Source organism: Nicotiana attenuata, unplaced genomic scaffold, assembly GCF_001879085.1.
Source record: "Nicotiana attenuata strain UT unplaced genomic scaffold, NIATTr2, whole genome shotgun sequence".
In the NCBI taxonomy this organism is placed as follows: Eukaryota; Viridiplantae; Streptophyta; class Magnoliopsida; order Solanales; family Solanaceae; genus Nicotiana; species Nicotiana attenuata.
The window spans coordinates 235,506-261,329 of NW_017670536.1; the positions used below are offsets into that span (position 1 = coordinate 235,506).

The 25,824-nt window shown below is 38.3% G+C and overlaps 1 protein-coding gene and 1 long non-coding RNA gene across 2 annotated transcripts in view; both read left to right on the plus strand.

Moving 5' to 3' along the window:
* LOC109240675 (CHD3-type chromatin-remodeling factor PICKLE-like) overlaps positions 1–21,459 on the plus strand; it is a 44,739-nt gene extending 23,280 nt beyond the window's left edge. Inside the window, exons 17-31 of the mRNA XM_019407339.1 lie at positions 562–628; positions 783–905; positions 8,935–9,044; positions 9,785–9,866; positions 12,213–12,410; positions 12,644–12,800; positions 12,892–12,997; positions 13,199–13,273; positions 13,935–13,996; positions 14,117–14,193; positions 14,974–15,104; positions 15,929–16,370; positions 20,344–20,476; positions 20,573–20,646; positions 20,790–21,459. Of these exons, the coding sequence (XP_019262884.1) occupies positions 562–628; positions 783–905; positions 8,935–9,044; positions 9,785–9,866; positions 12,213–12,410; positions 12,644–12,800; positions 12,892–12,997; positions 13,199–13,273; positions 13,935–13,996; positions 14,117–14,193; positions 14,974–15,104; positions 15,929–16,370; positions 20,344–20,476; positions 20,573–20,646; positions 20,790–21,263 (2,311 nt within the window). The 3' untranslated portion in view covers positions 21,264–21,459. The remainder of the gene's footprint in view (positions 1–561; positions 629–782; positions 906–8,934; positions 9,045–9,784; positions 9,867–12,212; positions 12,411–12,643; positions 12,801–12,891; positions 12,998–13,198; positions 13,274–13,934; positions 13,997–14,116; positions 14,194–14,973; positions 15,105–15,928; positions 16,371–20,343; positions 20,477–20,572; positions 20,647–20,789) is intronic.
* A 2,114-nt stretch (positions 21,460–23,573) lies between these two features.
* LOC109240671 lies at positions 23,574–24,608 on the plus strand. Its single transcript, XR_002070114.1, has 3 exons — positions 23,574–23,808; positions 23,903–24,148; positions 24,358–24,608. It is a non-coding gene; the product is annotated as an uncharacterized LOC109240671 (long non-coding RNA).
* Positions 24,609–25,824: the final 1,216 nt, after the last annotated feature.

The window sequence follows — 25,824 nt, forward strand, 5'->3', positions numbered from 1 at the left end:
GAGCAAGAAACAGAATGTGGTTGCTCGGTCTAGTGCAGAAGCAGAATATCGAGCGATGGCTATGGCGACATGTGAGCTAATTTGGATCAAACAGTTGCTCAAGGAGTTGAAATTTGGTGAGATTAGTCAGATGAGACTTGTGTGTGATAATCAAGCTGCTCTTCATATTGCGTCAAATCCAGTGTTCCATGAGAGAACTAAACACATTGAGATTGACTGTCACTTTGTTAGAGAAAAGATACTCTCGGGAGATATTGCTACAAAGTTTGTGAAGTCGAATGATCAGCTTGCAGATATTTTCACCAAGTCCCTCACTGGTCCTCGTATTAACTACATATGTAACAAGCTCGGTACATATGATTTATATGCACCAGCTTGAGGGGGAGTGTTAGAATAGTCATGTAAATAGGAGTAAATAAATAACCCTAGTCCAATATATATTAGGAGTAGGACATGTTATGTGTGTATATATATAGGGCTCATTGTAACATATGAATATACATCAATAATATATTTTCTCCCGTGCTTTCTCACAATCTCTTACTTGGATGTTTATCTCAGTGACTGGAATCCCCATGCTGACCTGCAAGCAATGGCTAGAGCTCATCGGCTTGGACAAACAAATAAGGTTATAAATCTTGCTCCCCAACCCCCACCTCTCACCCAAATGATTATAAACCTTTTAGTCCCCATTTCCATGCCAAAATGGAGGTCATATGATTTTGCTTAGTGAATTCGACCTGTATATATGAATTGATAGCTTATACTTTTGGCTGTTGCAGGTGATGATCTTCCGACTCATAACAAGAGGAACCATTGAAGAAAGAATGATGCAGATGACTAAGAAGAAAATGATTTTAGAACATCTTGTTGTTGGAAGGCTCAAAGCTCAAAACATCAATCAGGTAACATATTCACAAGCTTAAATTAATGGTACATCAGGACCACACAAATATTCATTGGTATATAAGGTTGATATCTTGGCATCTTAGAATAAGGTCCTACTCCTCCCCTCAATCGGGCTGTGACGTACAATTACAGTCTGGTCTGCACTTTTCACCAGTCACCATGTGATGAAGGGAGGTTGCATATCATCATAGCTCAAAAGTGTGTGGGGAAAGACTGAGACACCCTTAAAAAGTTGTTTTTCCAGTCCTTGTTAGTGAACCAGATTGATCTTGGGAAGTTAATGCAGTGGAAGTTACAAAGAGAAAATTCTGGGGCATGGCTGAAATTGCGTGCAAGCTACTTGTACAACATGGAACTCATATTCCAAAGTGAGTTGTATTAAATGTACAAAAAATATGAGGTTTTCCTTTTAGGTATATCAAGAAAGATTAAGCACCAACATCAATTCTTGTGACTTTTGTTCCTTCTTGGTGATTTTCTTTATTATAAGAGTCCCTTTCTGTAATTCAGTGATAATATAAACATTGGGCCTAACTCAACCCCAAAAGCTAGCTTGTGGGATGAGGATTGTCCAAGACCATATGAGGAGACCAAGGACCTCAAATCCCACCGACGTGGGACAGCTTAACACCCCCCTCACGCCCAGACCTGCAAATTGGAGCGTGAACAATATAAATAAGGGCCCAACATCGGTAGCAATAATAGGGATGAGTCTGGCTTTGATACCATGATAAAATGGACATTGGGTCTAACTCAACCCCAAAGCTAGCTTATGAGGTGAGGATTGCCCAAGACTATATCGGAGATCAAGGACCTCAAACCCTACCGATGTGGGACAGCTCAACACGGTGTTCTTCGACATTGTCTCCTACTTCTCTGTTTCTGGTTGGAAAGATGGATTGCCATGTATAACTCGCAAGTTTGTAGTGAAGCTGTTTTGGATTGGAGACCAGGGGCAGGCCTACCTTCAACCAAGTGGATTCAACTGAATCTGCTTGGTTGAATATTGTTTCTATCTTCATATGTGAATTTTTCTTTGGAACCGTGCAAATGTTTTTTTGGAATCCACTTGAGAAAGCGAACTCTTCCAGAGTCGCGGCTTAAGTGGTTCTAGCGGATTCAATGTAACACTAAGGTTTGTGTTCAAACCCGGTGCTCAACATTCCCATGTACTTTTTTCTCTCAGTTCCCAGGGCTCAACACTCTACAGAGCTCTTTTTCCCACTCTTTTTCTGTTTTTTTTTGGGGTAAAAAGGAAACTAATATTATCAATACCGGGAAATTGATTTGTGGTTTATGTTATTTTATGTCAGTAACTTATTTTTAGTGATAGGTTGTTTTCTGTGGTTCTATACTACTAGCAATTTCCGGTCTGTCTTTTTAAAAAAGAACAATTAACCTAGTTTATTATAAGTTTAAATGTCAAAAACTTTTCATTGATATATACAATTTGGTCTTTTTTTTTTTTTTTTTTACTTTTATGGATTAAGTTTCTGTATGTTTTCTTGTAGTGATAATTTTACCGCGAAATGTCAGTAATGCAAATATTATTGAGGCTAGGAATTAAGTTAAGCTAAAATTTTAAAAATTAATTAAATATCAGTGGAAAAAATAAGTAACCCAGAAATGCTAAGAATTTCACAAGAGGTGGATATATATAAAATGTTTGTAAAATTTCTTAGTTTGTATTATATTGAAATTCTTAATTTAGTTTGTAAGCTCTCTTTCATTTATTAGTTGTGTTTGTTCAATTTAATTTATAACTTTGACATTGTTATTGGCTTTGTTAATTTAGTTTAGTGTATAACTCAATTTCTGTTGTTTCCTGTTTGCAGTAAATAGTTTTTTTAAAGTATAGAAATTCTAAAAGTAAATATATAAATTGTTATATAGATTCTCATGTTAAGATTGTTCTCTCTTTGTCGAATCAATTTTTTTTCTTTTAATTTACTGTCTCTAAACATTATCTAGAAAAAGGGAGTAGCGGTAAAACCTCATCTATCGTGCTTAGGCCAATATGAAGGTTCTATCTTAGTTTTCGACCGAATCTGCTTGTGAAAATTTCTGGATCCGCGAATGTTGGAAACTGATAAAACTTACAGGAGTCAGGCAATAGATGTGCTTTTGAATCCAAATGCCTATCTTTAGCAGTCAGATGATGTGGTATAGTTTTAATTGGAGTGGTTGCTGTTATACCTCCTTGGTTAGCTGTCCATACAAATGCATTCTTCTTAATGGCCAGCTGATGAAGCGTTCTTTGATGCGTTGTTGTCAATGAGATTTGCAGTCAGATAATGTGGTGTAGTTTTAATTGTAGAGAATGTGTTTCTACAATTAAACCATAATTTGAGTGTATCGTTTAGCAAAAGTAAAAGCCAATAACAGACCTGTCCTTTGGCGAGAGACCTATTCACATGTATTACATGTATGAAGAGAATCCGGCTCTATCATGGCATCTCATTGTTTCAATGCATCACTAACAGTTTTTCATATAAAAACTTTTGACAAGGTTGACTGAAACATATAGTAGGATGGGAAAACACAATAACTCAAAAGTATGTAAATAAGATGTAGATTATGAGAAGAGCAAATGCCTTTAGGTACTTCAACAAATGGAGATAGGATGGAGAAATACAATGTTAACTCCGAAATGTGTAAATGAGATGTGGATTATGAAAAGACCAAATACCTATACGTATGACAACAAGTGGAGTTTCTATGCCTATCAAAGGCATAACTGGAGTAGGTAATAAATAGAATAGCAGGAAAAGAGTCGTCAAGAGTTGCCGATGTATCTATATCTTGGGGAGAAATATCACTGGTGCTAGCAGGAAGAGACTCGTAGTGTAGAAGGTATAACTCGTAGAACCCCTGGGATGAGACTTGCAGAACTTGGTAAAAAATATGTAGAGTTTTCAAAGGTTACATCTATTGAGATAAAATACTCATTTGTGGTGGGATAATAGCATTTCTTACTTTTGCTTCATAAAAAAATAGCATTTCTCACTTCTCCTAAGATGAGATTTGGCCAATTTTGGTTGAAGTTTAATCTTTTCTTGATGTATGGTCATTAACACAACAAGTACAACAAACACTCTTAATAATAGGTGTGCGGATTCTGGTCTGGAAAAAGACTTGCATGAGTAGTCTGATGTTATAACACAAAAGAGGGCATCTGATTAATAGATAACAGGTAGTTGGAACATCTGCCAAAAATGAAGAACACAATGGTAAATAAGTAAGGTACAAACAATGACATGTTGATTCCTCCTCGCCAACTTCATTTTGTTGAGGAGTATAGGTACAATTTGATCGGCGATTTCCTGATAACACGTGGAAGTTGTAGAACTTAGAAGGAATAATTGTCACTGTGTAGTACCTACATTGAAACACCAAATTGATTGCCTGATTTTAGCAGCAGCAACATATAACAACATACCTAGTATATATCCACAACTGGGGTCTGGGGAGGGTAATCTGTAGGCAGACCTTACCCCTACCTTGTGCAGGTAGAAAGGCTGTACAGATAGACCTTCGGCTCTGGTAAGCACAGTATCAACAGTAAAAAATGTAATATAAAAAATGAACCAGCCATGGAAAGGAAACATAAGCAATATGGGGATATTAACAAATCGAAACAAAATCAATATCAGGTAATAATATGAATCCAAGAATAAGCCACCACTGGAGTAATACTAAAGCTACCGATATGTAAGGGAAGTACGCTTTACTACCTATTAATCTTCTACCCGAATCTTCGACCTCCACAGCCTCCTATTAAGGGTCATGTCCTCAGTAAGCTGAAGATGCTCCATATCATGCCTAATCACCTTTCTCCAATACTTTTTGGGCCTTCCTCTACCCCTCCTTAGACTACCTGTGCAACCTTTGACACCTCCATACTAGGCCATTCAAATATTTCATTCTCAAATGCCCGTACCATCTCAGCCTCACTTCCCGTAGCTTATCCTCGCTACCCCACCTTGTCCAGAATATCTTCATTTCTGTTCATGTCTCTCCTAGTATGCCTACACATCCACGTCAACATGCTCATTTCCGCTACTTGCAACTTCTGGACATGAGAGTTCTTAACTGGCCAACACTCCGCCCCATACAACATAGTCAATCTAACCACCACTTTGTACAACTTACCTTTAAGTCTTGGTGGCGCCTTCTTATCACACAAGACACTAGAAGCAACCCTCCAATATGGTGTGTGACATCCTCATCAATCTCCTTGTTACCTTGGATTACTGGTCGAAGATACTTGAAGCTACCCCGCGTGGGGATGACTTGAGCATCAAGCCTCACCTCCACTTTTATCATCATGAGTTCCGCTACGGAAGTTGCACTCCATGTACTCTGTTTTAGTCCTGCTTAACTTGAACCCTTTAGATTCTAAGGTCTGTCTCCAAACCTCCAGCCTGGCATTAACTCCGCCTCGCGTCTCGTCAATCAGCACTATGTCATATGCAAATAACATGCACCATGGCACCCCCAGAATGTGTTGCGTCAATACATCCATCGGCAATGCGAATAAGACGGGCTAAGCTCTGATCCTGGTGTAACCCCACCATGACCGGGAAGTATCCCGAGTCTCCTCCTATTGCCCTTACCTCGGACTTAGCTCCACTATACATATCCTTAAACGCCCTAATGTATGTTACAGGGACACTTCTCGCCTCCAAGCACCTCCATAAAACTTCTCTTGGGACTTTGTCGTATGGTTCTCTAGATCGATAAACAGCATGTGCAAGTCCCACTTTCTCTCCCTATACTATTCCACCAACCTCTTTATGAGATGAATGGCTTTTGTGGTTGATTGCCACGGCATGAATCCGAACTGGTTCTCCGATATTGATACTCTCCTCCTCACCCTCATTTCCACCACCCTCTCCCAAACTTACATAGTATAGCTTAGCAGCTTGATACCCCTGTAATTGTTGCAATTTTAGATATCCCCTTGTTCTTGTACAATGGGATCATTGTGCTCCATTTCCATTCTTTCGGCATCTTAGATGTCCTAAAAATAACATTAAATAGGCCTGTGAGCCACATTAATCGTGCTCTTCCAAAACTCCATCGGAATCTCGTTGGGCCTGGTCGCTTTTCCCATGTTCATCTTACGCATAGTCCACTCCATCTCCTTGGCCTTTATCCGCCTAAGGTACCCAAAATCTCTGCGACTTTCGGAGTGCTCTGGATCACCCAGCACAATATTCCTATTCCCCTCCTCGTTCAAGAGTTTATGAAAGTACGTCTGCCATCTTCGTCTGATATGTGCCTCTTCCATCAATATTTTTCCTTTCTCGTCTTTGATGCACTTCACTAGGTCCAGGTCGTGGGCCTTCCTCTTTCTCATCTTGGCTGGCTTATGCAACTTTTTTCCCTGCTTTTACTCTTAAGTTCTTCATACAAGCGTCCAGACGTTGCTGTCTTCGCTGCCATGACCGCTAGCTTCGCTTCCCTCTTAGTCGTCTTGTACCACTCTTTTCCGTCCTCTTCTCCTCGTCTTTGCTATCTATCAACTTCAAATATGCTGCTTTCTTGACCTCCACTATCCCTTGGACCTCTCGATTCAACCACCAGTCTCTTTTGTGCCTCCCAGAGTAGCCCTTTGAGACCCCTAGCACCTCTCTAGCTGCTTCTTTGATGCAATTCGCTGTCTTGGTCCACATACTGCTGGCATCCCCACTACTCGGCCATGCCCCATAATCCTTAGCTTCTCCCCCAACTCCTGGGATTTCTCCTTAGTCAAAGCTCCCCACTTGATCTTAGGTTGACCATACACAACCTTCTTTTTCCTCTCCCTTATAATCCCCAAGTTCATAACCAAGAGCCTATGTTGGGTCACAAGGTTCTCGTTCGGGATAACCTTGCAATCTGTGCATACCCTTCTATCACTCTTCCTCAGAAGCAAGTAATCAATCTGGGTCTTGGCCACTGTACTTTGGAAGGTGGCCAAGTGCTCCTCCTTTTGGAAACTCGAGTTTGCTATCACCAAATTAAAGGCTTTAGCGAAATCCAACAACGAGGTTCCTCCTTTGTTTCTAACTCCAAAATCGAAGCCTCCATGCACATCATCATAATCCCTGGAGATAGTCCCGAGGTGGCCATTGAAATCTCCTCTTATGAATAGCTTCTCGGAAGATGGAATACCATACACCACCTCGTCCAAATCCTCCATGAAATGTCGGTTGACCTCCTCATCCAAGCCCCCTCGAGGTGCGTAAGCACTAATAACGTTGAAAGTAAGCCTTCCAAGAACCAGTTTAATAGCCATCAACCTATCGTCCACCCTCTTAATCTCCACCACCTACTCCCTCAGATCCATATCAACCAAGATTTTACACTTCAAGCCTCCAAAGTACCACAGCTTAAACCTGTCTACATCCCTAGCCTTAGAACCCGCCCACCTAGTCTCCTAGATAGTTTGAAAGACAGAAAACAACTTAAACAAGGTCTCCTTAAAAACGCCCAAGTGAAACCTTGTGCTGAATTTTACCCTAGGTTTCTTTAGCAAGGTAATCAAGAGAGAACATTTTAGCCTTGTCTGCTGGAGTATCCTGATCAAATTCAAGAGATGGAGGTCTCATCAAAGACTAGAGGAAGTATAATTGAAGTTTGTAGATGAAATGGCGTTGGAAGTTTAATAGTGATCTAGAATTTCTATGGGGAAATGTTGGTGCTAGAGAATGGAATGGAAGGGCAATGGTCCATGGAAGTTGTCAAAGTAACATATGGTTTTATTATTTGGAAAAGCATAAGCAAGATGTGGCATGAATATTTGGTGGGAACTGAGCATAGCTTAGGAAATGGCAGAACAATACCTTTTTGGTATGACACATGGATAGGGCGCACTCCTCTAAATGATCAATCCCTTGATCTTTCATCCTAGCTCAGTCCCCTGGAGCAACATTGGCAGAACGCAGAGGCTCTCGTACATGGAACTTTACATTTAAAAGACATGAATCAGATAAGATTCTTATTTAGTGAAGTCCTTTTCTTTTCAAGGAAAATGGACAACAAAACACTTGGCTCTACACTCAAACTAAGGTCTTCTGAATAAAGACTTCAGTTGAAATATAACATTAGATTAGAAATATTGTACAGTATCTTTTGTGACTCCAACTAATGAAGGACCAAAGGACGTTGATTTAAACACCAGAAGATGAGTCTGAAGAGAAATAATCTCACACAACAAAAAGTTGATAAACATAAAAGCAGGTCAAACCAAAGCTGTAGAGAAGTTGAAGATACATATCGAAACAAGCAGTGAGATAGATATAACCTGTTAAGGTTGTTGACCTCTTAGAAATCAACTGGTGCAAGTTGCAAAGAGAGAAAATTGTGGAAACATGTATTTCAAATTTAAGAAGTCACAAGTTAATGATGTGGAGCAGAGAGTAAAGATTAGTGGATAGATTGTGGCTAGATGGATCACCGTCTTCAAGCGAGTCATCAAATTTGAAGTCCATGAGATTGATTGACATGTGGCAATCGATTCTGAAGGTTTGGTGATGGGCTTTAGGTAAATTGTTCGCTGGGGTTCTCGAGTCTTTCTAGCGGGGTAGTGGGGCTAGAAGACTGATGAAAGAACGAACATTTGCAACAATCATTGGGAATATTTTGGTCTTTATAGATCCTTTGGCAGCCCTGTAGACTTTCCAGCGAGCAGCGTATACTTGAAGAATATGATGAAAAGAGTGAAGTGAAAAAGACTTGATTATTCCCTTGCTCGGTCAGAAATTTATTGTGATTACATATGTCATAACTTTGGTAGATTATTATGTCCCAACTTTGGTAGATTATTGATTATAGGAATGATTACATTCTCTAATCTAGGCATAACTAGAGCAATTAAATCAAATCAAATCTAATGGCTCTAATTAATGCAGAACATTTATAATATCAACATTAGATATCAAAAACCTTCTGTGGATGCTCAACATTTCGATATAATACTGCCTATTAGATGCCCATTCATATTCATGTGAGGCGGCTCTGATTGATTCCTTAATGCAGGAAGAACTTGATGACATCATAAGGTATGGGTCAAAAGAGTTATTTGCTGATGAAAATGACGAGGCTGGGAAATCTCGGCAAATTCATTACGATGATGCTGCAATAGATAGGTGAGTTTTACTTATAAAAAAACAGATATGTAAGTTTTGTTTACCTGAAATGGCTTCTTAACTTTTTCTTCATTTAAAATATAATTTTGGTGTGTAACTTTTTTGAATTGCATATGGGACATCTCCCTCTATCGTATTAGTTGGACCTTTTGATGCGTCCAAAAAATTTGACCTAATCCTTAAAATGGCTAGTATTTCTCCTTTGAGAGAGAAGATTAATACAAATTGTTGCTCCTTTTGTTTTATTTTCTTATGGCGCTGTAACTATTTGGGGAGTGAAACGGTTTTTCATTTTTTAATTTTTACTGTGATTTTTCCTACATTTTATAAATATTGCTAATTATAATAAATCGTGTATTGTAGTCCTTAGTAGTTTTTTATTTTTTTTTATTTTTAAAATTGAATTATAAAGGAATTGATATACGCTTTGGAACTAAAAATTGATTTATTTCTCCATCATACTCCTAATCCCACCATTCTTTTCCAGACGAAGGTAATAGTTATATTTTTTCTATATTGATTCTACGAATTTTCTATGTGCTCAGCATTTCACCTTTTAAACAATTAATTTTAACACGACTCTACCAAACTCAATGTAATAATTTATTCAAACATTTTACTCTTAGATTACGCGCATGTCGAAAGGGGGCTAATTTATTGGGTGGAAGGAGTACCTTAGTACTTATGATGTTTTATAAAATGTATAATTTAAGTAATTTATTCATTCTATTAATTCTTAGATTACTTGATCGTGAGCAAGTTGGAGATGAAGATGCTGCAGTGAATGATGAAGAGGACGATTCGTTTCTGAAGGCTTTTAAGGTTTATATCTCCTCTAGCATTTTAGATCATAAACTGGTTTTTTGGAATTATGACTTGCAATTGAAGCGAATTATAGCCAGATTCACTAAAGTAATTAAATATGAAATTGAGTGTTGTGAATTATTTCTATTTCGTGGTTGGCAAATTGAAAACTGAAACTTAATGTTGCAATGATTCTTCTTTGGGCTTGTTCTACTCTAAGTTGCTCGGACACGATGCGGGTGTCCGACACTAGTGCGGATCTGGAGGTCGGATCCTTCGAGATGTAAATTCTTAGATTCGGGGACACGGATCCTAGTACGGATACGGGTGCAGGGATCCCACTCAAAATAATTCAAAAAAATAAAAATAAAAATAAAATAAATCTCTAAATTGTGAGAAATTTTGAGGAATACTTATGTATAGTTTGTAAAGTGTGGATTTATTTTTCATTCACAAGTTGTAGATAAGTAAATGATTGATTTCCTAGATACGGTAAGCTATCTTCTACCCTAGTTTTGGTTCTGATTTCGGGAATCAAATTGTATCTCGCTCAAATTTTTCCATCCGTCGTGGTCAAAGTACCCAAAATTGTGTGATCAGATCCGGTATGGATCCCATACCCACACCCATACTAGTGTCGTGTCAACGCGAGTGCGGCACCTAAGCTGCCGTGTTGGAGCAACTTAGGTTCTACTTATGTTTTAATGATGTTTAAATTGACTTGGGATTAATATATTGTTATTATGTATTGGATTTTGAAGGTAGTAATGATAATTATAGTGAATGATGTTATAAGCACTAACTTCATATATGTAAGGTATCTTTTTTTTTTTCTGTTTGTAATTTCACCACGAAAAGCATGCACTTCTCTCTTAAGCGCGAGGAGTCTTGTTGCTTCGTTTTTGTCTTTTTGGCCGCTTATCGCTTTTAATAATGCTGGCTTGACAATCTTAAAGTAGCTAAGTTTAATGCATTAAAAGTTAAATAAATACATTTGTGATTTTAAGTACATTTACTCCCCCGAAAAAGGAAAAAAGAATGAAATAAATACATGTTAAACGAACGAACTTAGTTAAACTGTAAAGCAAGTTATGATTAGTGATGAAAGAAGAAACTTTTCATGAAGTATACTTGCTTCTTTTTTTTTTTTGTCAACATGCTTAACTTGTAGCATAATATCATTAGTTGTATTGGTGAGGCATCTTTCTGAAGATAAATATATAGGTTGAAATGATTGATCACCAAAATAACTATGTATATTTTGACTAATGATTGTAATCTCAGCTAGTTGTTATTTTCGAGTTTTTATGTTTAATTTCCTGTAAATTTCAAAAAGAATATGTCAACTTAGATCCAGGACTCTGGCTACTATAGTAAAAATTCCTGATCAGTGTGAACTTGATATTTCAGCGCTAAATTTTGGGAATTGGCAACTCTCGTGTGATTGGGTCATTCTATCGGTTTTATCAAATACCACAAGGTCGCTACTCCTTTTTAGGTGTTCTATTGAGGCTTGCTATCCAGGATAAGTAGTTCTTATACATATGGACTTGCAGTTTGGAGTTGTAGCCAATAAATTTGATCTAGTGCAAGTTGATAGAGTTAAATGCAAATACTTATCAGTGTTATCAAAGGCGCGCTTAAGCCCAGAAGCGAGGCTCAAAACATGTTGAGCGCTTCGCCTCGCTTAATGGGCGCTTCAGTGCAGTCATCAAGGCTCTAGCATACTTTTCCTTGCTAACGAGCGTAATCCGGAAGAGGCGACACTAAACAATTGATATTTCACTTTATTGTAAACTAATAAACTTTCTTCAATTTCTTTGTCCATATATTTGGTATTCATGCTTATAAATATTAAGTCTTGGACTACACATACATATTTGTAGTTTTTCTCCATTTGCCTTTATTTGCGCTTTGCGCTTAAAGCCCCAACAGACCTTAGAGCCTTTTTGCGCTTTTTGCCTTTGATAATACTGATACTTATAATGATTGACTTTTTGGTGCAACTTCTTAAATGTACACGTATTAGATACTCTGGTAGATTTTCTCAGGTCCTTCCAAGTTTAATGTGGGGCTGAGTTTGTGAAACTGTTATATTCAGCACCTACTCAGTGTGGCCTTGAATTAACTTTTTTTGCTTGCTTGTAAGGACAAAAAGTTCATAAATATTTGGCTTTGGATAAGAAAGAAATAAATTTGATGACTTTTTATGCTTTTCTGTAAGGATAATGAATAAACAATGTTATGACCATCGATATACTAAATTTCTGATTTAGTTGGGTTACTGCTATAATTTAAAAATTCATAGCTGCATTTTTGGCTTTTCTTTTTTCATTTTTTGATATAAGCTGCTGAATGTCTCAGGTAGCTAATTTTGAGTACATTGAAGAAGCAGAAGCAACAGCAGAAGAGGAAGCACCACCAGCCCCTATGGAGAATAAAGCAACTGCAAACAATTCTGAGAGAGCAACTTATTGGGAAGAATTGCTACGAGATAAATATGAAGTGCATCAAGTTGAAGAATTCAATGCTATGGGAAAGGGAAAGAGGAGTCGTAAGCAGGTGTGAATTGTCCTTTGCATGTTTATTCAATTGTCGTTTATTCTGTTGAATGAGTTTGATTGTCGTTTATTCTGTTGAATGAGTTTGATGGCCTATTAAACACTGTTTTGCCTCTTTCTTTCATGCTCTTCAATAATTTGTGGTATGTGCTCTTTCTTGGACATGTTAATCTAGCCATTTCTCGCGACTTTTCCTTTTTGATTTCTCCATTTTATATCTTATTCTCTTCCTAGATGGTGTCTGTTGAAGATGATGATCTTGCTGGCCTGGAAGACGTGAGCACTGATGGAGAGGATGACAACTATGAAGCTGAAGCTGATTCGAGTGATGGTGAGACAGCTTCACTGGGAGCGCCAGTTGTGAGAAAGGCTCACAGAAAGAAAGCCCGCGGTGGGATATGGGTTCTCAATCTCATTTTTGAATTTCAGTTAAGACTAATATACTATGATATCTTAGTGAAGAATATATTTTCTTTTGACAGTGGATTCTGCTGAATCGCACCCTTTGATGGAAGGAGAAGGAAGATCATTTAGAGTACTGGGCTTCAATCAAAACCAAAGAGCAGCATTTGTTCAAATTTTGATGAGGTTTTGTTTTTTCTGTATTCTTTTTCTGCTACATTTTGCTTTATATTTCCTCTCACAACTTCCTACCATTGAGTTTGGGATTGAGACGTAGTTGCTGTTGTTATAGTTGTTGTTCTTGCACTGACTTTCTACCATTCTGAATTTGTATCTTTTGTGCATGCAAAACTTGAAAATGTTGGAGATAACTTCTCTTCTTGACAGATTTGGGGTTGGTGAGTTTGACTGGGCAGAATTCACTCCACGATTGAAGCAGAAAACTTATGAAGAAATTAAAGAGTATGTCCATACATCAACTTTCAAGTTGTATATTTCCCAATCTTCTAACTTAGGCTATTAGTAACGTGCAAATTCTGTGTTGCTCTAGGCAGTAGCTATCTCTCAACTAAATGTGTTTGCAAGTGAGGGGTAGACCTAACTTACCTTCTATTTCTGAACCACTACCTCTTTCTGGTCTCAAAAGTTGCTCATCATGCATCTTCTTACTCTTCTCTTTCTCTCTGTCTCACTCCCAGATATTTTATGCATCTGAGTATACCGATTGAATAATTGAGATACTTGTGGATGGAACATTTGGTCCTATGCCTTCCCACCAAATGTTAATTCGATAATTCCTACAAGTTTGATGCTTTGTCAGCTTGATGTGGTATAACGTCTTCAAAGCTATGTTATGTTATGGCAACTATAGGTAATTTAGACCTGTTGAAAAGTAAAGTAACATCACTGTGACAGTATAACTTATCCCCCAAAAGAACAACAGACTCTTCTTGTGCATCTATGATGATGTGGTGTTATTTCGACAATTTCCTAATTTTGACTGGAAAAGTTTTTCCCAGTCACAATTTTCACTAAATGAATAACCTCCCCTAGTGATCTCCACTTGATTTGTCTGAAATTTGCAGATAATATGTACTGACATGTTCTAATCTCTGTCATACAGTTATGGAGCTCTCTTTCTGTCGCACATAGCTGAAGATATCACTGACTCGCCAACATTTTCAGGTGAAGAAAATATATTTCTCTTTAAACTCGTGGTTTATGATTCTTATAGGCTTTAGTTTCCTTTTTCTTCTCCTTTACCCTCTTGCTGGTCAGGAAATATTTAAATATTTTTGATTGCAGATGGGGTTCCAAAAGAAGGACTTAGAATACAAGATGTGCTTGTTAGGATAGCTGTCTTGCTGCTTATAAGGGACAAGGCAAGTCTTTATTTCTGGAAAAGGATATGCTATTGCATATCTCTGATATACCAATGTCCCGTATAGCTTCTAATTGCAGTATCGAGCTCTCACTGGTGTGTGTGCTTGTAACTTTCAGGTTATAGCCCAAACTGGGCCTTCGATAGTATGTGTTAGATGTTTTCCAATACGCATATCCTATTTGTTTCTTTAGTCTCATTCTTCTAGCAACTTTTTTGTTTATCACGGTTATACAAAAGTCGTAAGTTTTAAACTTAATATCCAGTTCCAAATTCGATTTGTGTCTTTATAAGTTCCTACATTTATTGTGTCTTTTGTGTTCGCCTCCAACACGACGTTTGCGTCCTCATTTGTGCTACTGCGATTATAACTTTGTCTTTTGGCATGAAAATATGAGAAAAGAATTTCATGTTTGAAAAGACAAAAAATGGAAGTTTCTCTTATTTCATGGTTAATGGTATTATGCAACGTGGTTGAGGTGTAAGACAGGTATAAATATGATATGACTTGTCCAAAAATAGAATGGTAAAATCCAGTGCTGTTGCTGGATTTCTTCTTGTAATGTCGGGTAGTGGTAAAATAATTTATAAGTATGATGTCTGCCTGTTTTTTATATAGTCATTTTGATGCTATCAAATTTTTATGTTATCTTTAATTTCCAGTAAAACTGAAGCTTTTTACCTTAAGTTACATTGTCAGATGACTGTAGATCTTCATTAAACTACAATTATAGAGGTGTGTTCATGGTTAAAGGTTGAAAGGTATTTTCTGCTGTTTCAGGTGAAGGCTTTTTCAGAAAAGACAGGTGGCCCTCTTTTTGCCGAGGACATTCTGTTTCGGTTGTCTGGATTGAAAGGTGGAAAGATTTGGAAGGAAGAGCATGATCTGCTACTGCTACGAGCAGTATTAAAGTATGTAACTTTTCATCTCTGCTGATCTATATCATGAATTTAGGAGCTGTCGAACCAGTTGAATAACTCTGTAGGTCTGAAATTGCACTTTATTAAGAAAGACAAGTATACGAGTTGATCAGATTGCATATACCAGTAGTGAAGAAAGATGTAAAAGTCTGGATTAATTTAAAGAGATGAAGGCTCTTAAAAGATGATCCTTTGTATTGGTCTCGTACTTAATTGGCTTACTTTCCTTTCATTTAGCACAACTACTTGAACCCTTCCTCAAATGCTAAACAGTAAATATGGTATATCTCACAAATTCACAGTAACATATTAAGGTACTAATACCCTTGACTCCAAAAACTTGATTGGAAGAACTTATCCTGCACCTTATAAATGTAAAACTTGTTTAAATGCTCCAAATCATGGCTTAATAACTGGAAAGAATTTGCTGTGATCAGTTTATGTTTCAGGTCATAATTTTTACTGTTTGACATCAAGATTGCCATGATGCATCTTGCATATGTTCTAGACCCAAACATATAACGATTGCACTGTGTTTCGAGGCCTGGTCTTTCTTATTAATCTGCTTCAGACTGCAATTTTGTGTGTTCACACCATGGAAACCATCATCTCACATTTGCTCCTTGAAATACAAGTTTATGTATTTAGGGTCATGTATTTTTCACTGTACAATCCTGTTAAGTTCGTCTTAGTTGATTGGTTCATCTCTGGATTTCGGCAACTGGGAGCATAACTGTTAAATCAATAACTGCGGTAGATATTGCCAAGTTCTGCTGATATTGTTTTTATTTTGTTGTGCCTTTCTGATTGTGTAGGCATGGTTATGGAAGATGGCAGGCAATTGTTGATGATAAGGAGTTGAGGATTCAAGAGATCATCTGTAAAGAGCTCAATCTTCCCTTCATAAATTTACCCGTTCCCGGAGCTTCTCAGCCACAAGTTCCTCCTGCTCCAGGAGCTTCCCAAGCTCAAGTTACTGTTCCTGGAGCTTCTCAAGCAGCAATTGGTGTAAATACAGCTAATGCTGGGCCTGCTGGAGCTGCCGGAAGTCAGGTGAAAGCTACTGGTGATGGGAATGCCTATGGAGCTGACCTTTCACATGGTACAAGCGATCCTTCAAATAGACCACAACCTTACCAAGATCCGTCTTCATTATATCATTTTAGAGAGATGCAGAGAAGACAAGTGGAATTCATAAAGAAAAGAGTGCTGCTTCTTGAAAAGGGCCTTAATGCTGAATATCAGAAAGAAGCCTTTGTAAGTTATCTTATTACAACAACAACAACATACCCAGTTTAATCTCACAAATGGGATATGGGAAGGGTCATGTGTACGCAGACCTTATCCCTATCTTGTGCAGGTAGAGAGGTTGTTTCCGATAGACCCTTGGCTCAAGGAAAGCAAAATCATAGCAGTTTAAAAAGAAATATGATAGCGAAAAAGATGTGGAATAAGAAGCATTGATAACAACGATAATAAGAGAGCCAAAGCATAAGAAATATTAGGTAGTAATGGAGCTCTAAGACTAATAATAATAGTACTACTGGTAAGGGAATGAAATACGTCCGACTACCTACTAACCTTCTACTCTAACTCTCGACCTTCACACCCTCTTATCAAGGGTTATGTCCTTGATAAGCTAATGATGTGCCATATCCTGCCTAATCACCTCTCTCCAATACTTCTTTGGCTTATCCCTACCTCTCCTTAGGCCCACCTTGGTTAATCTCTCATGCCTTCTCACTAGGGCATCCGTGCCGCTCCTCTTACGTGCCCAAACCATCTCAGCCTCGCTTCCCGTATTTTCTCCACCACGAAGGCCATTCCCACCTTATCCCTTCTATCTTCATTCCTAATCTTATCTTTCCTATTATGCCCATACATCTATCTCAGCATCCTCATAGCTGTTACTTTCATCTTCTGAACATGAAAGTTCTTGACTGGCCAACATTTGTCGCATCCAATATAGTCGGTCTAACCACCACTCTGTAGAACTTACCTTTAAGTTTTGGTGGCACATTCTTATCACATGGCACTGGATGTGAGCCTCCACTTTATCCATTCCGCTCCAATATGATGTGTGAGATCATCGTCAATCTCCCCATTACCTTGGATTACAAAGTATTCTGTTATAGCCCTGCTCAACCTGAAACCTTTAGACTCCAGGGTCTGTCTCCAAACCTCCAACATAGCTTTAACTCCGCCTCTCGTCTTGTCAATCAGCACTATGTCGTTCGCAAATTACATACATCATGGCACCTTCCCCTGAATGTGATATGTCAATTTATCCATCGCCAACGCAAATAAAAACGGACTAAGAGCTGATCCCCGGTGTAACCCCATCATGACTGGGAAGTATCCCGAGTCTCCTCAAACTGTCCTTACCCGAGTCTTAGCTTCATCATACATGTCCTTAATCGCCCTAGTGTATGCAACAAGTACACCTCTGGCCTTCAAACATCTCCATAGGACCTTTCTTGGGACTTTGTAGTATGCTTTCTCCAGGTGAATGAACACCATACAAGTCCCTCTTCTTCTCCCTATACTGTACCACTAATCTCCTTACAAGATGGATGGCTTCTGTGGTCGATCGCCCCGTCATGAATCCGAATTGGTTCTCCGAAAATAGAAACCCACCTTCTCACCCTCATCTTCGTACCCTCTCCCAAACTTTTATAGTGTGGCTTAGCAACTTGATACCCCCATAATTGTTGCAATTTTGAATATCACCCTTATTCTTGTACAGCTGAATCATTGTGCTCCCCTTCCATTCTTCGAGCATATTCGCCGTCCTACAAAATAACATTGAACAACCCAGTTAGCCACTCCAAACCTGTCCTGCCCACGCTCTTCTAAAATTCCACTGGGAAGAGTCTGACCCGGTCGCCCTTCCCCTACTAATCTTGCGCATAGCCCTCTCAACCTCCACAACCTTTATATGCCTACAATATCTAAAATCTCGTCGGTTCTCCGAGTGCTCCAAATCACCAAGCGCAACACTTATGTCCCCTTCTTCGTTCAAGAGTTTGTGGAAGTATGTCTGCCGCCTCCATCGAATGTGTGCCTCTTCCACCAATACTATGCTTCCTCGTATTTGGTGCAGTTTATTTGGTCTAGGTCATGAGCCTTCCTCTCTTTTGCCTTGGCTAGCCTGTACAACTTCTTGTCCCCCTCTTACTCCCGAGATTAGCATATATGCGTTCAAATGCACCGTTTTCACTGCCGTTACAACTAACTTCGCCTCCTTCCTTGTTGTCTTATACCACTCCTTGATCGTCCTTTTCTCCTCTTCGTCTTTGCTTTCCACTAACTTCAAATACACGACTTTCTTGGCTTTCACTTTCCCATGGACATCTCCATTCCACCACCAGAGTAATCCTTCGAGACCTCCAACACCGCTCTAGCCGCGTCCCTAATGCAATCCGCCGTCCTGGTCCACATACTACTCGCATCCCCACTACCCCTCCAAGCCCTTATTGCTATCAACTTCTCCCCCAACTCTTGAGATTTTTCTTTTGTCAAGGCTCCCCACTTGATCTTAGGTTGACCATACACATCCCTCTTCTTCCTCTTTCTCTTAATCTCTAGGTCCATTACCAAGAGCTTATGTTGTATCATAAGATTCTCACTCGGGGTAACCTTGCAGTCCATGCATACACCTTTATCACACTTCCTAAGAAGTGTGTAATCAATTTGGGTCTTGGTCACCGTACTATGGAAGGTGACCAGGTGCTCCTCCTGCTTCTGAAAACTCGAGTTAGCTATCACCAAATCAAAAACTTTAGCGAAATCCAACAACGAAGTTCCTCCTTCCTTTCTATCCTCAAAACTGAAACTGCCATGCACATCGTCATACCCCTTCTCGATGTGATGCTGGATTGCATGTGATATAATTATGAAATTCATCAATCTATGCCTCAGCCTAAACAAGTTGGGGTTTGCTATATGAATCCTCACTTCTCCATTATGCTCAACTCATGTCATCATCATACCTTAATATATTTTAATATATGTAAATAATAATAGATAATACCAATAATGTTAGAAGTTATCTAACAAGTCTAAAACTTATTCCCAACTAGTAGATATCCCCTATATGGATCTTTTTCTTCCATTGTGCCCTATCAACTAAGTCTACATTGATTCCAAGCATTTGTAGGTATATCAAGACAGTTTCTTTCCTTGTAATTTTTAGGTCTACCCTGACCCCTTTTTAACACTCTCACTATTATAGTTCCACACCTAATGACCGATGCATCTGTAGGTTGACGCAGGACATGAACAAACCATCTCTGGCGATCTTATCCTTTTATCTTCAGTGTGCTACTTGCATCTTCTGGCGAATGTGGTCATTATTAATCTTATTTAATCTTGTATAGCCGTGCATTCATTAGTGGATATATTGGAATTTAGTGGCCAAGCATTTACTACCCTATAACATTGTCGGTCTTATAGTTGTTACGTAGACTTCACTTTCACTTTGGTGAGTATCCTTCTATCATATAACGTTCTGGTAGCACTTCACCATTTCAGCCATGCAGTTTTAACTTTGTGAGTTATATATGTATCTGTCATTCCATTCTATTGAAAGCCTAGATATCTAAATTTTTTTCATTTTGGCACAACAATCCCGTTTAGTCTTCAACGTCACTCTTCTCATGCTGACTAAATTTGTTGGGTATGTATTACGTCTTACTTTTACTTATCCTAAAACTCTTACTCAATAAAGTGCTTCTCCATAGTTTAAGCTTTTGCTTGACGCCCTCTCTGGTTCTGTCATATCATCAGTAAATAGCATACATCGTGGGACCTTATCTTGTATTATGTAGGCTAGCTCATTCATAACTGGGGTAAACTAGTAGGGGCTCAATGCCGATCCCTGGGTATAGACCCACTGTCGTTGAAAAATCCTTTATAAATCTCCTACTACTGTTCTCACTCCAGTGACGGCTCCTTCATACATGTCCTTTCAGTATATGTCAAATCAGATTAGAGAACTAATTAAAGTAATTTCAATCAAGCCCTTGAGAATTTGACCTGTTCTCTTGAGAAAGAACTGTTGGATATGTTTGAAACTCACTACAATTCTTGGACTTGCTTAATTGGTTCAAATTCTGTCAGTGAACCAGTTTTTGAAATCTAGGTCACCAGGTGTGGCAGCTCCATTGGTTACTTCTGTGGAGAGCTACACTTGTAATGTGGTATACTGATCCTTACATGTTTCCTCTAGGGTGATGAAAATTCTCATGAACTGCCTAACGAAGAGATGGTGTGTGATACCAAGGCTGCGGATGAACCAAATCGAAATGTTGATGAAACCAATACTGAAATGACTGATCATTTCCCCATACTTGTAGCAATTTGTAAGTAGAGACATTTACCCTCCTCGAGTTTTCTATAGTGTGTCATGTAGTTAAGGCACTGACCTAGCATCCAATCATGCACTTCTTTGAATGCAGCTCCACAGGGAATCTCTCAAGTTGCTTGTGATCGTAAACCAGATCGTTTAGGCGTTGCAGAGCTTTATAACAAGGTGAATATTTCACTGCCAAACATACTTTGACTTTATCTTATGCATAATTTGACAAACTTGCCAGTACAAAGACAATAAAACCACATATTTCTCAGCAACTATTCTAAAGATGATACTTGTATGTTTTTTTGTCTGTTCTGCAGATGTGCCAGGTACTATCTGGAGATGTCCAAGATTCATTAAATGTGGGTCACCCTAGTATGAGAAAGAACATCCTTCCATTGGAAGCGATTTGTCAACAGATGAACCAAATTCTTTCTTCATCACATCAAGATACTCCTAATTTCAAGAGGGATTCTGAAGCTAGTAAATCCAGTATTCCAGTCCTATCATCTCAAGTAGATAATAGGGTGCTCAATACCGAGAAAGAAGATGACAGTCATCCAAAAAATTCAGAATCTGTATCCAAGAGTGCTAGCAATTGTACAGTTGCAAGCATGGCTGAGAGCAACGAGCACCACAACATTTGTCCTGCAGCAGTTCCAGAGACTAGACCTAGTGGTTTATCAACTGGAGAAGCTGATATAGAGATGGTGGATCATAGTGACATTTCCACCACCAATGTTGACAGAAAAGAGGAATTAGGTTCTGAGGCTGTTCGCATAGATGATGATTAAAAGTGAATCTATGTATGTACTTTTGTCTGCTAGCTGCTATAAACATTTATAAAAAATGACGGTGACATTTTTCTTACTCCAAGTTGATAAACACTGTTGAGGGAGGAGCCTCTCTGTTGTACTCTATTCTCCCTAATATCCCATGTTTTGATGGACATTATAAAATGAGAATCAGCATAGTCAAACTTCAGTGTTCTAGTCTTCTCACAGGTTCTACTGAGTCATTCTCCGTATTATTGCAGTTGAATGAAACTTCATGGTTTTCAAAGAATTTTGCTGTGTATTCTTGAAATGAAGTCTATTTCTTCAGTTTAATCTGATGAAATCTAGTAGTTAGTCATGTAGCTTCCCATCTTCATTGCGGACATGACATGTGCTTCACCAATATAGGGAAAAGGGGAAACTGTCTAGGCGAAGTTGCGGATGCCTCTTATTCTACTTGTTGTATTGACTTCCTTTTGTTATAGTAGTAAACTTTGGAGATTTTCTATGATAATACTATTTTGATATTTTTTTCCTTTAACTATGATTATTTTAATATATACATTACGTTATTTCTAATATCAAATTTACCCCCACGACTAACGGAATTCCATGTGTGCATCTCATTAACTGATGTGGCCTTTTTTCATTTGTCCACGTGGATCAGTGGGGCTAACATTATGTTTGCTTTTTTTTTTACCCATTAAACCGATCCGACCCATTTCTTTTACCTATGGGTCGGTCTTTTAACCCTAAACCCACCGACAAAATACTTACTTTTTACCATTTCTCTTATTTCTCTTCCGTTTCTTCTATCTAAACTATCAATGGCGATTTTAGGGCTTTGTTAGGGTTCATTGTCTGGTCCGATTTGGTGCGCTCAAAACAGGAAGACCTTTGATTTCCAGCGATATCTTGCATTATTATTCGATTAAGGTAAGTATTTACTGCTTACAATTATTAAATTGTAGGGTTGGGGAATATTTGGGAACTGACAGGTTTATGTCTGGTGCATGTGAAGTTTTTATGTTTTGAGTTATTTTTTGTACCTTTCTAGAATTTTATTTTGTCACTTTTGTTTTTGGTGGTCCGTATCATATTGGTCCTACTTATTAAAGCTATTGTTTTTGTCAATTTGTATATTTAATTGATGGTGGGGTTTCAAATCTTTGTATTTTTACTGTCGCTTCGTATTATAATGCTGATGTGGTCCCAATTTGCCTTTTATTGTTGTTGCATGTGATTTTATCAGAAGGATGGTGGATAAAGTGAACTTATATTTTAATTACGGGGGTGAGTGGGTATTGGAACCTACGTTGTCTTATACTAAGAGAGATGTGCACGTGTTGAGTGGCTATGAAGTAGACCATCTCTCTTATATTGATTTGTGTAAAGAATACACTGAAGTGATAGGATATGTTGAGGTACAACAACTGATATTTCTTGACCCTTCTGGGAGGTATTTTTTGTTAGATGGGGATGAAGGGATTAGGAAGATCAAGCCCTAATTAATGATGGTTTCACTAATGTACAATTATTTGGGGTTGACCTGTTAGATGATACTGTTAATGTTCCTGTATTTACCCAGTATACAACAACAGTAGATAGTGTACCTGTTGTTGCAGCTTCTGATTGTGATAGTATTGAAGATGATTTAGACATTGAAAGTGTTGATAGTGATTATGATAGTGATGCCCTAGGTTTATTTGAGAGGCAGAAGAAGTGTGAGGTAACTGACAACCTTGATAGGTATAAAACATTGGAAAAGGGTATGACTTTCAAAGATCTTGCTGAAGCTAAGGAGGTTATTGGTTATTATGTTGTGTCTAATAAGAGGGGCCTTAAGGTAGATAAGAGTGATAAGAAAAGACTTAGATACAAACGTCAGATAGGGTGTCCTTTTAAATGTCTTATTCCTAAGGATGGCAAAGATCAAGGGGTAAAGATAAAAACTTGGAGGGATGAACATGATTGTAGTGAAGTGTTTGAGAACAGAAGAGCTACTCCTGCTGCTTTAGCACATTATTTTAAGAGAAAGATTCAAAATAATCCTAAGTTTAAGATTAAAGAGATGAAGATTGATTTAGAGGATAGATTTAGTTTGAATGTGAGTGCCTCAAAGTTAAAAAGGGTAAAGAGAATGGTTTTAGAGAAATTGGAGGGTTCTTACTTGGATGAGTACAACAAATTGGAGGCATATGCTCAAGAGTTGAGAGAAACAAACCCTGGTACTGATGTGGTGATACAGATATCCAAGGATGCAATGGAGGAAGGTAAGAGAAGATTTTTGAGGATGTATATCAGTTTCCAAGCCCTGAAGAGTGGATTCAAAGCAGGTTTGAGACCTTTTATAGGTCTAGATGGAACATTTTTAAAAGGCAAATGCAAAGGGATGTTGTTAGTTGCTTGTTCTCAAGATTCTTGCAAGCATTTTTATCCACTAGCTTGGGCTGTAGTGGATAAGGAAACAAAGACAACCTGGCAGTGGTTCATGGAGAACTTGAAGGCTTCTTTGGACTTGAAAGATGGTGAAGGGTACACATTCATGTCAGATATGCAGAAGGTATGTTAGCATATGCAGATTTTTACATTCAGCAGTTTTTTACATTTAGCACATTCTTTGTTAATGTAATGTTTCTTTGTGTTGGGTTTGTTAGATGCTGTGAGGAATGTATGTCCACAATCATATCACAGATATTGTGCAAAGCATATTGAAGCAAATTGGAGGCAAAAATGGAATACTGATGAGATGAAAAAGTTAATGTGGTGGTGTTCTTGGAGCACATATGAGGTGGAATTTAAGGACATGTTGAAACAGCTAGGTGAAGTTTCTGAGGATGCCGTCAAGGACTTGCTGAACTATCCTCCAATAACTTGGTGTAGAGCTTACTTTGATACCCAATGTAAGAATCCAATGGTGGACAACAACTTTACAGAGTCCTTCAACTCTTGGATTCTTGAAGCTAGACATAAGCCAATAGTGAAAATGCTTGAGGATATAAGAGTGAATGTGATTAACTGCTTGTTTACTGATTTAATACTGTTGATTAACTACTGATTTCATACTGTTGATTAACTACTGATTTACTATGTTACTGATTAACTATTGAAGGTGATGAATCAACTAAAGGATAGAGCAGAAGAAGTAAACAGTTGGAGAGGTGAATACAGCCCATATGCAATGGAGTTATACAATGATTATAGAGAGATAGCTTCAAAGTGCAAGGAAAATTTTAATGGAGAAAGGGGTTTTGAAATAAGTGAAGGTGAAGACAGGCACACAGTGATTTTGGGGCAACAAAGGTGCACATGCAGGCTTTGGGACTTGTTTGGAATCCCTTGTGCTCATGCTATCAGGGAATTCTTATATAAGAAACAAGACCCAACAGTTGGGATTCACTGGTGGTATTCCAAACAAGCCTGGCAGTTGGTGTATCAGCACAAACTGCAGCCTGTTAGAGGTGAAAGATTCTGGAAAATTGAGCCACACCAAGCCATGGATCCACCACCACTAGCAAGGATGGTTGGTAGACCTAAAGTGAAAAGGTCAAGAGAGAAGGATGAAGCTAGGAAAAGGCAAGGACAATGGTCAACATCTAGGAAGGGTCTTCAGATGACTTGCAGCTTTTATGGCCAGCCAAATCATAATAAAAGAAGTTGTCCATTAGCCAACAAGGTATTCTTTCTATTTTGTAGTTTATACTCACAATCTATTTTTTTTACTCACAAGATAATATATATATTTGATTAAAATTACAGTCAAAGAAAGTGCAAGACCACACTCAGCAGCCAAGTCAGCAATCCAGTCACACCACTCAAATGCCAACTCAGCACTCTAGCACTCAAAGTATTCAGACCAGAAGAATGCTTATTCAAGCAGACTTTGGTGCAGATTCTGACCCAGTCTTGAGGCCTAAGGTTGTGTCTGATATTAAGACTAGACTTCAACGTAGGAATCAACAAAATTCTGGCACTAGGAAGATACCATTCACAGGTGCTCACACTGGTAGCTCACAACCAACAAAACTGCCATACTCCCCAAAGAAAACTACTTGGAAGGGGAAGGAAGCAATGACAACAGCTCAATTGTTGGGTGTGAAAGAGAAAAAGATTGGCAAACTCAAAGCTAGAAGAGGCAAGGGGAGGGGCAAGGGGGAGTAGTGTAGCAAGAAATGCCGAATGTAATATACATTAAAATCCTTTTTTTGCATGACTGTTCAGTACATGATGTTTGTTTATGTTCTAGGTTTTTAGACAAGTAAATGTTGTGACAGTGCTATAGGTTTTTGGATCACACATTTACTTGTCTAATAGCAATGTTTTGTTGGGCTTAAATCTTGAAACAATGTAAATTTGCTACTCCATTAATGGCAATGTTCTTCTTGTCTATCTATAACAGATTTCAAGTTGTTATTGTGATAGTCTGTGCATGTGGAACTTTAGAAATGCAGAATTTAAATGTTAACAGAGAACCATGGGTAACAAACTTTATTTCATACCAAAATTTAAATGAAGATAATGCTAACAAACTTCATTTCATACCAAAAGAGAACCATTACAAATGCAGAATTACAAAAGG